General features: G+C 38.5%; 1 protein-coding gene across 2 annotated transcripts in view; it reads right to left on the bottom strand.

Moving 5' to 3' along the window:
• The window catches only part of LOC148022211 (Transducin/WD40 repeat-like superfamily protein), a 39,604-nt gene extending 35,949 nt beyond the window's left edge, over positions 1 to 3,655 (bottom strand). The window contains exons 1-3 of one of the 2 annotated variants that reach the window (XM_087697856.1): positions 3,503 to 3,655; positions 2,971 to 3,152; positions 2,691 to 2,886 (exon numbers count right to left, since the gene is read on the bottom strand). In XM_087697856.1, the coding sequence (XP_087553982.1) occupies positions 2,691 to 2,886; positions 2,971 to 3,152; positions 3,503 to 3,625 (501 nt within the window). In that variant the 5' untranslated portion in view covers positions 3,626 to 3,655. Of the gene's footprint in view, positions 1 to 2,690; positions 2,887 to 2,970; positions 3,153 to 3,502 lie in introns of those variants that run through there. The other variant, XM_087697857.1, reaches the window with a different exon arrangement.
• Positions 3,656 to 15,727: the final 12,072 nt, after the last annotated feature.

The following is a 15,727-nucleotide window of genomic DNA, read 5'->3' as shown; positions in this document are numbered from 1 at the left end:
ACCAAAGTACCCTTGTTGTTCCATGCTTGCATGTGCATTATTACCTTGTTGTCCATGTTCCCATGGATTGCCAATACCAAGTTGGCCATGCATTTGCACTTGCTGCCCCATGGGTACCAACTGTTTATGCTCATCAGGCATTTTGGGCTCTTCCAAAGAAGGCTTAGGCATTTCCTTCCATTCTTGTGGTAGTCCCAAAGTTATAGAAGGTGTCTTCTTCTCTTTGCCTTTGCTGTCCTTCCTTGGGGCATTCACGAATCAAGAAAATTGGGGATCGCTTGCTAATTCAATAAAAAGATTTGTTGTTGTACACATTCAATTCTTGAAGCTATCATCGAGTTCTTCAGCCCCCTTGCTGGTCATCAACCTCTTTATGAATTGAAAAGCCAACATTTGGGTCATTTCCCACATTTTCAGCTTGCTGTACATGCTGAGAACCATGCCCAACATCGGTCATTGCATTTTCCCCTTCACCACGTGACTAACCAAGGAGTGATGCATCCTCTCCACTTGATCCCATATCACCATGTGAAGACATGCTTCATGAAATTCACTGCTGAGAGCAATTTCGGCACTAATGCAATAGTCCCAGGCTACAATCAAGTGCCATGCCCACCAATTCAAAGGATTTGATGGTGTCTCGGCAATGGAACCATGAAACCAACCTTCCTTCTGTGGATGGGTCTTAATTTCCTAATTACAACTTAGTTACAATAGCAACATTTATTTCAAAACTGAGAAATGCAAATTAACTCACAAACTTGGACCATGGACATCATGTTGGCCCTAAAACTGGTGCCCCTTTAGGTATTTCTTTAACTAAATTGAAGAAGAAGTTGATGCACAATGGGATTTTCCCAATCCTTTTCGGTATTCCAACTCCCCTTGCTATTCTAGGATATCCCAACCATCAAAGTCCCATGTAAGATGTTTGATTGACTACTTAGTGCAAGGCAAACTAATGTTCTGATTGAGAGGACTCGTACTTGAAGTATATGACTTGGGCCTTCCATACAAAACTAAATAAGTTCTTGACTGTTAGGACCAAGTAATCCCATTGAATTAGTTTGACCCATATTGTTGGTGAAACAGAAGTCTAACGAATTGTCTGGCAACAAAGGATACGTGATCGCTTGTATACTCACTTGAGAGCCACTTTTTTCACTTCATCCCTAAGGATATTATTGAGAACAGTAATTAGTCATAAGGGGGAAGTGTTATATCCCTGGATATCATGGATGGGCACCAGTAGCATTGGCCACTAGGCCTCACTAGGTGTGGTTAGAGAAATTTAGGGTTAGCTAAAGGGTCCTATAGTATGAAGCACTCAAGCCGCTTTAGGGTTTGGGCACTACATTCTATAAATAGGACTTAGGGCTCAATTATACAATACTTTTTGCATAATGACTCTTGGACTCCAAACCTTAGGTGGCTTCATCCACACACTGAGATTATGTGGGCTGATGGTATGGGACATCAACTCTTGAATGGAAACTTGGTCCAACATGCAATCACTGAGCTTGGAGGTGAGCCCATTTGGCTCTACAACTGGCATGTGAGCTCAATACCCATTCTTTATGTTTTATATCACGCTTGTATGGCTTGTGTTGTGTCATGTATACAAGTTGGAGATCTTAAGCGGGCTTATTAGCATGGCCCATTATAGCATTAGTCCCTAGACAAGGAATAAACACATTTGGCTCCATGGCTAGCATGTAAGTCTGATGTCCATTTCCATATGTTTATGCAAGTTGGATCGTAAAAGGGTGTTTCATTGTTCTTCAAAAGTTTTGAACCAAAATGCCTTGGGATCTTGAAATCTAAGGTGTCTTACACGAAGAACCTTGTTTGCAAGACATTGAGCTGATCTATGAAGCATCTTCTTCACTAGATTTCCACAACCCACATTTTTTAAGTTGTTTGCGTTGTTAAGAATTTGGCAAAGAATGCTTGCCCAACATCATAAATGAGAGACTAAAAGTAAGATAGTTGTCTCTTGCCTATAAAGAGAGTGGACCCTTTCCGCCTTAGCAAAAGCTTTTCCTTTCAATCTAACACCCATTTAATGTCAAGATTGTCTACTACGAGTTTATCTTCTTTTTCTATATTGCATTATCCACATCACTTGAATTATGTACAGGTCTAATTAGAAGTTCTAAATATCTACCAAGCAAGACAATACATATGCAAGCTACATTACCCAATTATGTCAAAACTGCCTAATGCAAGTTTATTTTCTTCTTCCATATTGCATTATTATCCACTTCACTTGAATTATGTGCAGCATCACGTACAATGAAAAGTACTCTTATGGATTATGGTTGTTAGCAAGTCAAACTAAGCCTCCCCCCATGCTAGAGTGTACATAAAGCATAAACTCCTATTACAATAATGATGAAACTAACCACTTTGTAGCCCATGCTAACAAACTAACTAGCAACAGCACATCGTAACTAGCAATGGTTGTGCAGCATATTCCCAAACATCCTCACACATGTTTTGTCAATATTTCTGTCATGGTTCTCATTGACCTTGTAGATCATACTAGACATTTCTCATTTGTAGTTCATTTCATAAATTCATGTTCAATTCATACAATCCCTCAGTTTTCTCAGTTTACTTTTGTCATCTACGAATACCTCAGGTGAAATACCCCACAGGATTTTCACATTCTTGTATGAAGGCCTCACCTCGTTAAGACGTTCAGCATCTTGCATCTTCTGTGTCATCCACCGATCTATCAATTGTTTGTTCTCAACTTGAAGCGTTTTTGATGTCTTCTCAAGTCCCTGTACTTGCTGACGCAGCTCAGCATTCTCATAGATAACCAAATCGAGTGCACTTGATTTTGCCTCCAATGTTGATTCTAGCTGCTCCAATTTCTGCCTGTCATTGACTGTTTAGTATACAATGCACCCTGTGAAACTGTTTACCAAAAAATATATATAACCAGCAACTTTCTTTGCAAACCTGTATAGCTGAAGGTCTGCTTGGCATTGGTCAAGAAGTGATGTTTTTTCAGATAACTGTGCCCTCAACAACTTAGAACTCGCTACCTCTTCCACAAGCTGCTCTGAAACTTGTGATTGTGCACGATAACACTGCACCAACTCGTCTTGCAACGCTTGCACCTTTTCTTGTAAACCTGCACCCTGCAGAAGATGTTAAATGCTTTCAACCTAAAAAACAAATAATGCACAAAAGCAACCTTGCAATGTCTGTGATAACTATATATGCATACGCAAAATGTCAGTGAGAGAGAATCCAGATGTATGATATGAACAGGTTTCACATGTTAGCTAACCAAGGCACAATTTACAAATATACAATGGTGTTGCACCTATGTAAGTATGCAATTGACCAAAACACATGCCTACATATGTGAAGAACGGGCTCAAGAATCATATGGCCAAACCATGCACATTGAATGACAGTAAATGCAAATGCCTCATCAATAGAGTAGCACAATAACATCAAGTATGCGCAAGGCCATGCAACAGACCTGAGACTTGAGGGCGAGAGAGAGAGCATTGATGGCGGGAGCATGAGCCCCTTCCTCGAGCAGGTGGCGCTGACGCAGAGCCCAACAGGCCTGCTGGATTGCGATGGCCATGCGTTCTTCCATGCTCTCTCTCTCTCTCTCTCTCTCTCTCTCTCTCTCAAAATCAATGATTCGCGTTTTGGTATAAAAAATGAAAGCTATAGAGTGATTGGTATGAAATCTATTTCTCATCACAAACAGAGAAAATTCTGTTTATATAAAAGAGGCTTCCATTCAAATATTTAATTTAACAAGTCCCTAACCCGGACCCTAAGGCTCGGTTCACACAGTGGCAGCAGTATTTGATGGTTCGAGAATGCATTTCTTGGTGGCTGTTGTGATACAAGCCTTCTCAAAAAACAAACAAGGTGCTATTTGTGAAGAGCTGAAAAGCAAGCTTAATAAGTCATACTGAGCACTTTGCACCTGGTTCTCTTAATGCTTTGCACAGGAGAATAATTCGTGCTTCGTCCTAGTTGTAGTAGCAGTTAGGGTAATTTACATTTTAAGGGTGCACTTCATGTGGCAAGAGCGTTCACACACGCATGCACGTGCGTGTGTGTGTGTGTGCATGCACATGCGCACCCACACACACACACACACACTGTGTGTGTGTGTGTGTGTGTGTGTGTGTGTGTGTGTGTGTGTGTGTGTGTGTGTGTGTGTGTGTGTGTGTGTGTGTGTGCAATCTACAACTTATGGGCAACATATATAAATAATATAAAACACTTATAATATTAATATTAATATATATATAATATTATATTATAATTAATATTTTAATAATATTATCAATATATAATAATGCATTAATACATTTATATAATACATATAAATACTATATTCTGTAAATAAATTAATATTTTTAATATCAATATATATTATATAAATATTTTAGTTATTACTTTTTATGATAAAAGCTAAAATATTTCTATTCCTAAGTCATGTTTAAAGCAATATGAAATATTTCTAAAACAAAATGTTTTTGTGGTTTTCCAACTCCACTACGTACTTCTTTTTTTCAATATGTGGCTTCATGGATTAAGCACATTTTTGCACTTGTCCATAAAGACTCTTTCTCAACTTGCAAAGTAGTTGTTCCTTGCCCCTTTTCACAAAGCCCTTAGGTTATTGCATATAGATATCATCCTCATATAGCTCCCCATGTAGAAAAGCCATATTCACATTCATCTGATACAAATCCGTCCGCGTAATCAAGGCCTAAATCAAGCGAAGGGTAGTCATCTTGACTATAGGGGAGAATATCTTATCAAAATTAACGCCCCCTTTGCATGTTTAAAACCCTTAGCAACCAAACATGATTTATTATTGACTTAAGGCAACCAAAGGTGCTCTTTAACATATACATCCACTTGCATGGAAATGCATGTTTTACATTGGGCAATGGAACCAAATTCCACATATAACTCTTCTGCAATGAGTCAAACTTGGACTAAATGACCCTCTCCCATGAGTGACTATCACCTTTGTACATAGCCTCCTCATTATAAGTAAGGGGCTCACCAGAATCTTTCACCATGTCATAATGTATAAAGGGCTAATAACGATCAAGAGGGCATTGTCGAAGGACAATTCTGTCAAGCCACGAATCCGCATGGAATATAAAAGGTAGCAAGATGGAAGAAAGAAGAGAGAGAACTATTAGCAAGCTGCCTTTTGGCCTTTTGAACCATGAACTTATCACAAACAAAGCACCACTTAGCAAGGACTTGTGACCTTAAAAACTACCTTTGGTACATGATTTGAATCCTTCCTCAAGTTAAGATCATGAGAGGATATGGTTCTACTTAAGTCAATCTCAATTGCGTCACACTTAGCTTTTCGATAAGATCCAAAGGCTTATGTTTCTTGGAAGGAATTAAGTAGTCATGAAGATGAAGAAGTAAGCTAGTAGGGATGGTTTTACAACTTCCAGTTGAATAGAATTCGAAGGCTGAGTGGCTAAAAAGTTGGTAAATGTTTGCAAAAGGAAGGGCAAGAAGTCTCAATTGATCTCGGTCCTTCTTCTCACCAACGATGTTGAACTCCCATGCAGAACATCTCATTCTATTTTGCGTGGAATCCAGAGCTTCTCCCAAGTTTGCCTTAGATGGGTTTGTAATGTGACAATGAGGAGCAGCACATGAGCTAGCTTCCTTCTACAAGCACATGCCCACAAGGAACTTTGGACACAAAACTAGATAGCAAATGCACACATATCTAGTAAATGCACAAATTTTTCTGGATAGTATCTAGGAAATTTTTAGTTGAAACTAGGTTTTTGGTTTTACTAGATAAAAGTGAAGCTATAACTAGTGAAATCCATGCCTATATGGTAAAGTGAGAAGATTTTCTATATAACATCTAATATAGCCATGTTTAGTAGATTAAAAAACAAAGCTATAACTAGCAAAATAATTGTGCATAGCAAATGAGAACAAATTTGTGTATAACATCTAACATAGGCATGCTACCCATGTAGAACAATTTCAAAAAGACATTATGGATATATGCTCATAATGGATATGCATGTATATGTCCAAAATGTACATGTAAGCTAAGATACACTTCATGCCTCTTTTATGAGCATTTAGATTAATTTCAATTCCCATAGATATTGCACAAATTCCAATTCAATTCAATGGCTCTAAATCTTAAAATGTCCCTATCTATTGACATCATACAAACTATTTGGATTAGATGACTATAACAACCAAGCTTGCATCTCCCTTTCTCACATAAAGCAAGTGATTAACATAAAAAACACACAAAAAAAAAAAGTTGATAATATACTCTCTAATCATGTCAAACATTCTCTAAGTCCTTGCTTCAACCCATAAATCACCTTCTTTAACTAACACACATACATGGGATGCTCCAAAACCTCATAACTTGTTGGCTCCTCCATATGTACTTCTTTATGAAAATCGCTATGCAAGAAGGCATTATGCATGTCTATTTACTACGAATTCCCATATTTAGTTGTGCTGCTAAAGTAGTCATGCATCCGGCAGTTGCCATCCTAGCAATTGGGCTAAACATCTCTAAATAGTCTATGACATATGTTTAAGGACCATCGAGCTGTTTGGCCATTCTTTACCTAGCTATCAAATTTCCATATGCTCTTATAAAAGCTCAAAATTAGTTTCATCTTGTATTTTTCAACCCCTGTGGAGTCTCAAAACTTGCCATATTTTGAGAAACTTAGATAAGATTTTTAGAATTCAAGAAATTTTCTTGTGTTATTTGGATTTGATATACCAATAAATAATTATAGTTTTCTTTAAATTGAGAAGCGTAGCCTCTATCACCATCCTAATTATGGTAGCTTTAGAATAGAGTAGAGAAAATTTCTCCTCGCTAGCTTCTAGTGATCTGTTTTTCCTCAATCACTTATGTTTGTGGCCAAGGGCATTACCTTAAGTCACTCATGTTTGGCCAGGGACATAATAGCTTTTTATGTTTATGATAAACAATGTCTATGATGTGTATCTTTATATATAATGTCCAAGGAGTTGTGGAACTAAATGTTGAGACATAGGCGTATGAACCCTGTGTATGCAAGGGTGGACAAGGGTAGCTAAGTGTGAATGAACTGGAGGGCAGGGGGAAACCCTAACCCTAGCCATCTACATGCTATTTAAACAACCTAGAGGTCACTCTCAATGTAGAGGAGAGTGTACCAGTTGTACTTGTGAACAACTCATTAAGCAAGATCTTCTTCTTGTACTCGAGCCCTTTCTCTCTCCCTCTTGTCCACACGCTCTTGCTCTCACTCTGATATTTCAACATGGTATCAGAGCCGCCTCTAATCCCTTCAAGTCCCCCAAACCTCAACTCAACCTAAGTGCACAAGAAAAGCTTCATTTTCCCATCTTAGTCTCTCAACCTCCATAGCTAGCTAACACCTACAATCTTTTGCAAAATTTTTATTCGTAAACTCTATTGATCAATGATTTAACATTTACCACCATTTGACCTAGCTCGATACCTATATACAATAGAAACCAATTTGAATTCTCTTTTGCACAATATACAATATTATAAAAGATATATACACACACTTACTAAGTTTATCTCTATGGGAAACTTCAACACAACTAGCCTCCAAAGAGAAATGTTAAATGTACTAAAACATGTGGCATTCCATGTTGTAAAAAGTAGACTTTTGCATTGATCACTCACATCCATAAGTTCTTATGATTACCTTAAAACACATATGCCTTGAGAAACTAGCCTATCTGCCTTGGGGCTTTGATTTTTCTCACATTTTCTAGAGGGATACCTTGATATCCCAAATGACTTAGCCTGAATCAAACTTGATCGTAGGTGAAGTGGGCAATATGTTCTTAGACTTTGACATGATTTGGGTTAATCAATCCATTTCATATGACATCAAGGAGTACTGCCATTTAATTAGATCCAAAGGCACCCTATTAGTTCCTTGTGTTGCCATGAGCTCTTCTAACATTTGATTCCCTTTTAAGAGATATGATATGATAGTTTAGGGTTTTTGTTAACCAAAAGGTATCCTCCTTAAAGGGGGCCAAAGCATTGAGCCAAATAGACAATCGATGCGAGAAATCAGTCCTTGTCTAACCATCTATCCAATGTTTAGTATTTCAAGATATGGCTATTGATATTCATGTCTTCCATGGGTGGGATAACCTTTAGGGAGGATCTTTCACAAATGGTGAAATACACATTTTTTGGCAAGGGCTTTGTTCATGATTGGATGGGTTTAGAGGGGACTGGTCTACTATCTACCTTGGTTAGCAAGCTTCTCCCCTGAAGCAAGAGAGAGCATACCCTTACACCATCATAAGGCTATGCAGTTAGTAAGAAGGCAATGCAAAGCATAAACAAGCTTAATGAGGAAAAATAAAAACTAACTGAATAATAATGGAGATCGCATAAGAATTGCTACCAAGAACACTTGCAAGGAGCTAGAGCCAAGAGTGAAGCACCAACCAAGAGTGAGTGAATATCAAGTGCACATAATATGTGGGGTGCCAAAAAGGGTTGCCCTTATATGTAGGCTACAACTAGGATGAGTCTTGAGAGGACAAGTCTTGAGAGAAACCCTACAAGAAGAGAGACCCTAATAAAAATCTATAAAGCAATATACAAACTTTTAACACCTCCTCTTGATGCTCAATAAATGTTATGAGTAAACATATGTTAAAATGATTAAAAGACTTCAACAAAATGCTAGATTCATGGTTGTCCCAATCCTATGCATAGACTAGATGCACGTGCATGAGGGATAGCCTTCATATGTTTGGTTTAGCTTGAATCCAAGACTTGGGGAGTAGCTTGATTCTTCTTTTAATATAGCAATGCTAGACTTCTCACCTCTTCTTACATAAGCATTAGCAAAGGCACAAAAGTCTTTACCAATTGACATCCTAGATGGTCTCATACACCTTAAGTGAGAGATACCATTCAAATCAAGCATTTATCTTTTTTTATTTTTCTCGCCACATAGTGGAGTTTCTCCTTTGAAATGGTTTTGGCTAGTAGTAGTAGGGACACATTAATCAAAAAAGTAGATTGCACTAGTTCCAAGATTTGATAAACTAGAAGTTGATATTCAGGCTCATCAATAGGTGACAGACCATCTCTATTGGATAGGTGGTGTAAGTACTTTGCAAAGACATTGAGTCCCAGCTATGGTACAACCCACCACCCTCCTTGAATGGCATAGGTCTTGTCTAATCTTGTAGAAGCTAGCCAAGACCAATCTTAATGCTTGTTATGCCAAGTGATGCATAGCTTGATGAAGTTTAATTGGGAATCTATAGGAGCTAAATTTTTCGTTGCACATTATTTGCCAAATATTTATTTTTTCTTATTGTTTGAATAAAAAGACCTTCTCCTTTCTACTTCCCCTAGGTGCTGCTTTTAGTAGCATGCCCAAAACAAATGCAATACATTCTTTGAAGTGTTAGAAAATGATTGGTTGCATAGAAACAGAACAGTAGGGTAGAAAAATATGCAAAAGCTAAGGACTTGAAAGCCCGAATCGACTAAGGATTCAATGACAACTAGGAAGAACTCTTATACCTATACATGTTCAAGTCAAGAAAAATGAATAGTTAGAGACATGCAAGATCTCTCCCTCTAAGGAACCATTTCATCTTATCAAAAAGGAAAAGGATAGGGAAATCCTCCCCTTTAATGATAATGGGGAGAAGGCTACTAGTGAGAAAGAGAATTTCACATTAGTCCATAACTAGTACTCTAACATCTTTGGTATCCCTAATTCTTTTCCAGTGGCAAGACTAGGGCCCGAGCTTAGATAGTGCTAGCTAAAACTAAAGTAGTTCCACATTCCATTTAAAATATATTGGATTAAGATTTCTCTAAACAGGAAATTTGTGGCACCATCAAGGAGCTTAAAAAGGGTAAAACACTTGGGCTTGATGGCCTCCCCAATGAATTTTATCAAGTATTCCAATATTTCCTTTTAGACCCCTTATTAGTTGTCTAGAAGGAGTCTTTCCACTTTGGGGGCCTTGCCTCACTATCTAAATGCCAAGGTCATCAATTTAATCTATAAAAGAGATGATAAATCCCAATTGACCAATAGAGTCCTATGACCTACTTAACCTCGATGTACAAAATTCTCACCAAGACCCTTGCTAAAACAATCTCAAGCCACTTAGATAAATGGATTAGAGGAGATAAGAAAAAGGCTTTGTGAATGCTTAATACATTCGAGAATCCATCATAGACTTATGGAAAGGAATGGATTATATTGAGGAAACTAAACAAGGTTTTGGTTATCTTCAAAATAGACTTTGACGAAGAGTATACTCAATTGGAATTGAATTTTATATTCAATACCTAGATCACATGCGGTCTGGGAAGCCTTTGATTGAGTATGTCATGACTCTATAGAGTACATATATCTTGCCCAAAGAACAAGGAGGAGTGCATCTTCCAAATCTAATAAAATTAGCCAATAAAGTCTTCAGCAAAATTCCATCAATAATGAATAAAACGTCCCCATTGGCCAAGACAATATGGAAAGCTTGGCTTAAACATAAATTTTATATCAACCTTAGTCACATCCCCAACTTCACCTTAACCTAGATATCTTCCAACTCTATTTGGTTTAGTGTTGATTGTGGAAATGTGTATTGTCATGTCTTCTTTACAATTGCCTAGTTATGTAAAAAGAGCATTCAAGTGTGGGAAGAGCTACGGGATTTTAATAGAGACAATGGATAGAACCAAGAATGACTAAAATGACATTTTTAAGCCTCCATGACCAATTAGCTCTAACTGATATAGAATTTTCACCATAGACAGTGGCTAGAACCACAAAGGACTAAGGATCTTTTTAACCCTCCTACACTAAGCTCTAGCTCATATATGCCAATGGGGTTGTGGTGTAGTGGTTTGGGTGTGGGTTGAGTTATGGTTGTGTGTGAGTTCAAAACCCTGTGCACCACATTTCAAAGGCACAATAAATAATATCTCTTTGGTACAAGCTCTAGCTCCTTGATACGTTTTACATGCTCGATCTGCTATAACTCCTATAGACACAAGGTACGATTTGTGCGTGGATCATATGGTGCAACCCTACCACGAGCTTGACTGTTGCAAGCCTGATAACTTGTTTTTGCAGTCGGCCTCCGTTCTCTCCATTTTGAATCTTGCAAGTTCCTTGGACCCTACCATGAGCTTGACTATCGCAAGCCTGATTAGCTGTTTTTGCAGTCGGCCTCCGTTCTCTCCATTTTGAACCTTGCAAGTTCCTTTGAGGTATGCCCCTCTATGTATTCTTTGCCTCCTTGATCTATGTTCTCGATCCTATTCCCCTCTTTCTTGCATCAATTCTTATTGCTAAAGTTGAGTTTGTTGTGGAAATAAGAATCGAATTTGCTGAAGCAATCCGATTTGATCTGGTAGTAAGGATACTCATACGATTTTCTATGTGTATTCTTGCCCCCTTTATTTTAATGCATTTGAGCATTTCATAACATCGTCATTATCATCATCATCATCCTGACCAATTAACAAAAGCACTTCCATACTATACGATTCCTGATTAGTGAGAGTACCAAAGGCTCATAATTCAGATTGCACTTGGCAAAGCACAAACTTTCAAAGGGAGATACCTTACATCAGAGTTGGAACTCTCTAGGGGAAGTTGCCATAGTTGCCTAGCTCACTAGCCTAGATTCTATCAAACTGGTAGCTCAGATTGTAAATGCAACAAGCAATGCTCACATGCACAAGAAGAACTGCAAGTAGTTTACCCAACATCTCAAACTGATAGGTAACTTGTTGGAGCAACTGAAGCCTTCATATCTCAAGGCTTGTGGCCCAAGTCTAGGGAACCATTAGAGGAACTTGAAGAGGCAATGAAGAGGGATTATATCCTTGTGGATAGTAGCAAAAAGAAGAGCTATTTGTACTTGCTAGATTTGGGCTGGATCACTGTATCCCAATTCAAGGAACATCAAGTAGAGATTGAGAGATTGCTTGGGTTGATCCCTTTCATTAGTTTGGTGGATAAGAACTCAGTTAGTACTACCGAAATCAATGCATTGATATGGAGAGGTACATCATGTTTGAATTCCTTTTTAAGGATACATAGACACTTCTTGGTTATATCACGATACCCGTCCATGATGTCCAAGTATGTAATGATGGCACATCTGGAAGGTCCATTGCAGCCAATCTTTAATAGGGAGAGCCATTCAGTGCATGACAATTCCATTATCCACTCTCTTTGTGGGTTGGGAGCAACTTCACGGAGACGTTTGACATCAATAGAGCTTGGGTAGTTGTTCCTTCATACCGGGTTTGCCTAGCTCCTTGGCTTCTCTTTCCCAATCCCCCCAACTAGCCTTGGGAGGCCTTGTATTCATGATGTGTGACATCAGCTTTCAGCTCTAGCTATGCTGTTGATCCCTTGGTAGTTCTTTAATGGTTTTGAATAATATAATTAGCCACACTTTATTTTGCCAGAAAAAGCTGAAGTGGTGAGTCAAGAGGCATTAAAGTGGTGGGTAGGAAAGCTGAAGACAGAGCTCAAGGAAGGAATAGTAGGGTAGGGAGCTGATGTATCATGTACAGAAAGTTATACACTAGAAAGGAGAGGGGTGGATCAGGCTGAGGACAAGTAAGGATGGGCACAGCAAGCTGGGAGGGGCAATATTGGTAGGTTTTTCTGTGATTCTGTAGTATTAGGTGGTGTTAAGGTGTAACCAACTAAAAGCTTTGTATGTATGAGTGTATAAACAATGAATTTGGTTTCTTTATAATGCTATCTATATACTAACTCAAAAATTTTCAGCCATCATGTGAAGGATTGCAAGTTGTAACTTTACATGGTGCTAATTTTAACTTTTCAAATAGGTTATGATTGGCTGAGGGAGCAGGAACACATCATTTGAAATTATTGATCCCTACATTGCTTAGGTACCAATTTTCACCAACAAAAATCTTAATTTTTGATGCACAATCACTATCAAAACTATGTCTAGGACATCAATTAGCAACACAGTGCATGCCTTTCTCCTTTGAAGCACCCCCTATCATAGGCCCTGTGAAAAAGCATGAGGATAGACGTGTTTGGGAGTACAATCATCAGTGCAAACATCACTAGTAGCAATGGGTAAGATAAGGGCTGCAGGCTCACAGTGATATGTGGAAGAAGTAGGAGATGTATTCAACAGAGATCACGATGAATTCAATGATGCACAGAATCAGTAGAAGCAAACTCAAAAATGATCCCGTTTGTATCGACTTCTTGGAGCTTAATAAATTAATAAAAATCATTGGGCATATTGGATTTGAAGGAGTGACTTCTTGAGTTCTCTTGAGACCATCTATGGATTGGTACTTTAGTTCACCTTGGATATTCAATAGCTAAGACCAATCTAATATGGCTTGCTTGTAGGACATTTTTCATCGGCATCATCATTTCTAATAGGAGTATCAAGGTTTAGCTAGCATTTGAGCAAATCAAGGCTTCTTTCTAATGAACCTTTGTCTAATCTTTTAGATAAAGCCTATGCGCACTTGAAACCTCACTGCTGAGAGGCTTGTTCTATCTAGCAGCTTTTGCCTATGGAGTCAGAGTGGTCATGGTAGCAACTCTTCTAGACATGGGCAATGCCAACAAGGTGCTTGGAGGAGGGGAAGCATATCAAACCTTGGACTGCCACCACAAGGTATGTATCCTTATGAAGGAAATCCATAGAAGGTACAACTCTTGCTACTTTAGTGCTCTTACATTAGATGCACCTCTTGCTACTTTGGTTGTAGCAAGCCCAATAAAAGGTTAACTTGGTTGAAGTTTGAGCTTGATGGATCTGTATATTTCATCCACCTATCTAAATAACTTGCTAAAACATTGAAAATGAAGAATGTAAGTTGAAGGTTTTGATATCTTATTTACATGCAGTGGTAAGCTAAATCAATTTGACTCGGTATGATACTTCAATCTATTGGATTCCTATCTTGTGGGCAAACTCAACACTAGCATATGTGTTTGGTAAATCTTACTGTTAGAGAGTCTAGATAGCATTGCATATTCCCACAAGAGTATGCATTGATTTGGATGGGCATTGCATTTATCCCCATTAGTAAGTATGATACAATATGGTTCCATGAGCAAATAATTTAAATATCATTTCATTATTTGTCTTGTTGTGGATAGGACTACAGGGCTTGAAGCATACAACCAGTAGAGAGTAGATCTATGTTGCGGAGCTATGGGAGATTGCAGTGCTTTTAGGATCAAAGGGAAGGCGGTTTGCTAAAAATGGTAGGTCTTCTCTTGTTGCTCTGAGCTTTTTTTTGCAATGCATAGATTTGAGCCTTTTGATATCCTTGCTAATTGTAAGCACGAAATGCATCTAGGGACAACATTGATTGTTGGTGAAGCAGCAAGGATTAATTGTTGGTGAAGCAACAAGGACGAAATGCATCTAGGGACAACATTAATTGTTGGTGAAGCAGCAAGGATTTGCATTTCAAAAAAAAAAAGGAAGGGAGGCTTAGGAAGAGCCAACAAGACTTAATTTTTTAAATGGTGGAGCAGATTCGAAGAGGATGACAACTCTAGACGTACCTTAGGTGCTGTAGAACATGGTGAAGCAGAGAGAATGTAGTGTTCAAGATAAAACTTTTTTAGTGGATTCAATCACAATTCTATTGCTAACAATACAACATTGTGAACAAATCGTGATTAGTTTGCTTAACATGATATATTAGTGTGGTAATGGCTTGTATTAATGGTTCCAATTAGTTTTCTTGTATAGGAAAATTTTACTCTATCTATGGTTTCAACTAGTTTTCTTATCTAGAAATATTTTACTACATCATCAACTAGGAATTTAAAAATTTTCTATACAGAAATATTTTACTAGATCACTAACTTGTAAAGTGTTCCATTTTTAGTAGTTGAGACTTTTTCTAGATACTTTGATAAGTATGTAGAAAATCTCTCTTTTTTTTACTATATGGAAAAGTGTTTAAAGTTCTACGTGCATGCCAATAATACGAGATGGACTCCATGCATGAATACTGCGTTATTGACTGCATGGAATATCTCGAGGCCAGTGATAAGGTTTGTCGACTTCGCTTCCGCCAGGGTACTCCTGTTCCTCCGTCAACCTCTGAAAGAGAGAACGCTAAGGCCATTGTAGGTGGGAGGATTGATCTGAGGCCACAAAAACGCAAGCTACAAGGTGATGACTGCCATGACTTCAGCGCTTCTTCTCTCTTCCTCCTTCCACCATATTCAGCAGCTGCAGGCCTGTGGTTTGAAAAACAACAATGCCATGATGTTTACGGCTCCCCTCTTATACAGCACGACAGGCATCAACCAGCTCTGTTCTCTCCTTCTTGTGATATTTGGTCTGTGGCTACCCTCTTCCGCCTAAGCTTCCCGAGGTTGCGCCTTCTTTCCTCAAATTGTTTCCCATCAACCTTTTTTCTTGCAGTGCTGGCAACGTCGCCATGATCCTGCTCCCGATCCTGTTCGTCATATGGCTGTGACGAATGGTGGTTTAGTAGCTAGCTTACCGCATTAAGCTGCTGCTTCTTTGTCTTTGCTTTTCTTCTAGCACAATCCTGTCCGGAGGTTTGATCTTGTCTCCCCCCTTTCCTCCTTCCATCCCATAGCACAAGCAAAAAGCAGACCAAAGGTACCGCTCCACA

This window comes from Lygodium microphyllum, chromosome 17 (genome assembly GCF_053477565.2).
Source record: "Lygodium microphyllum isolate KBCC chromosome 17, Lygodium_microphyllum_v1.1.10, whole genome shotgun sequence".
Classification (NCBI taxonomy): domain Eukaryota; kingdom Viridiplantae; phylum Streptophyta; class Polypodiopsida; order Schizaeales; family Lygodiaceae; genus Lygodium; species Lygodium microphyllum.
The sequence above is the reverse complement of the archived record's forward strand: the minus strand, read 5'-3'. Positions and strand labels throughout refer to the sequence as shown.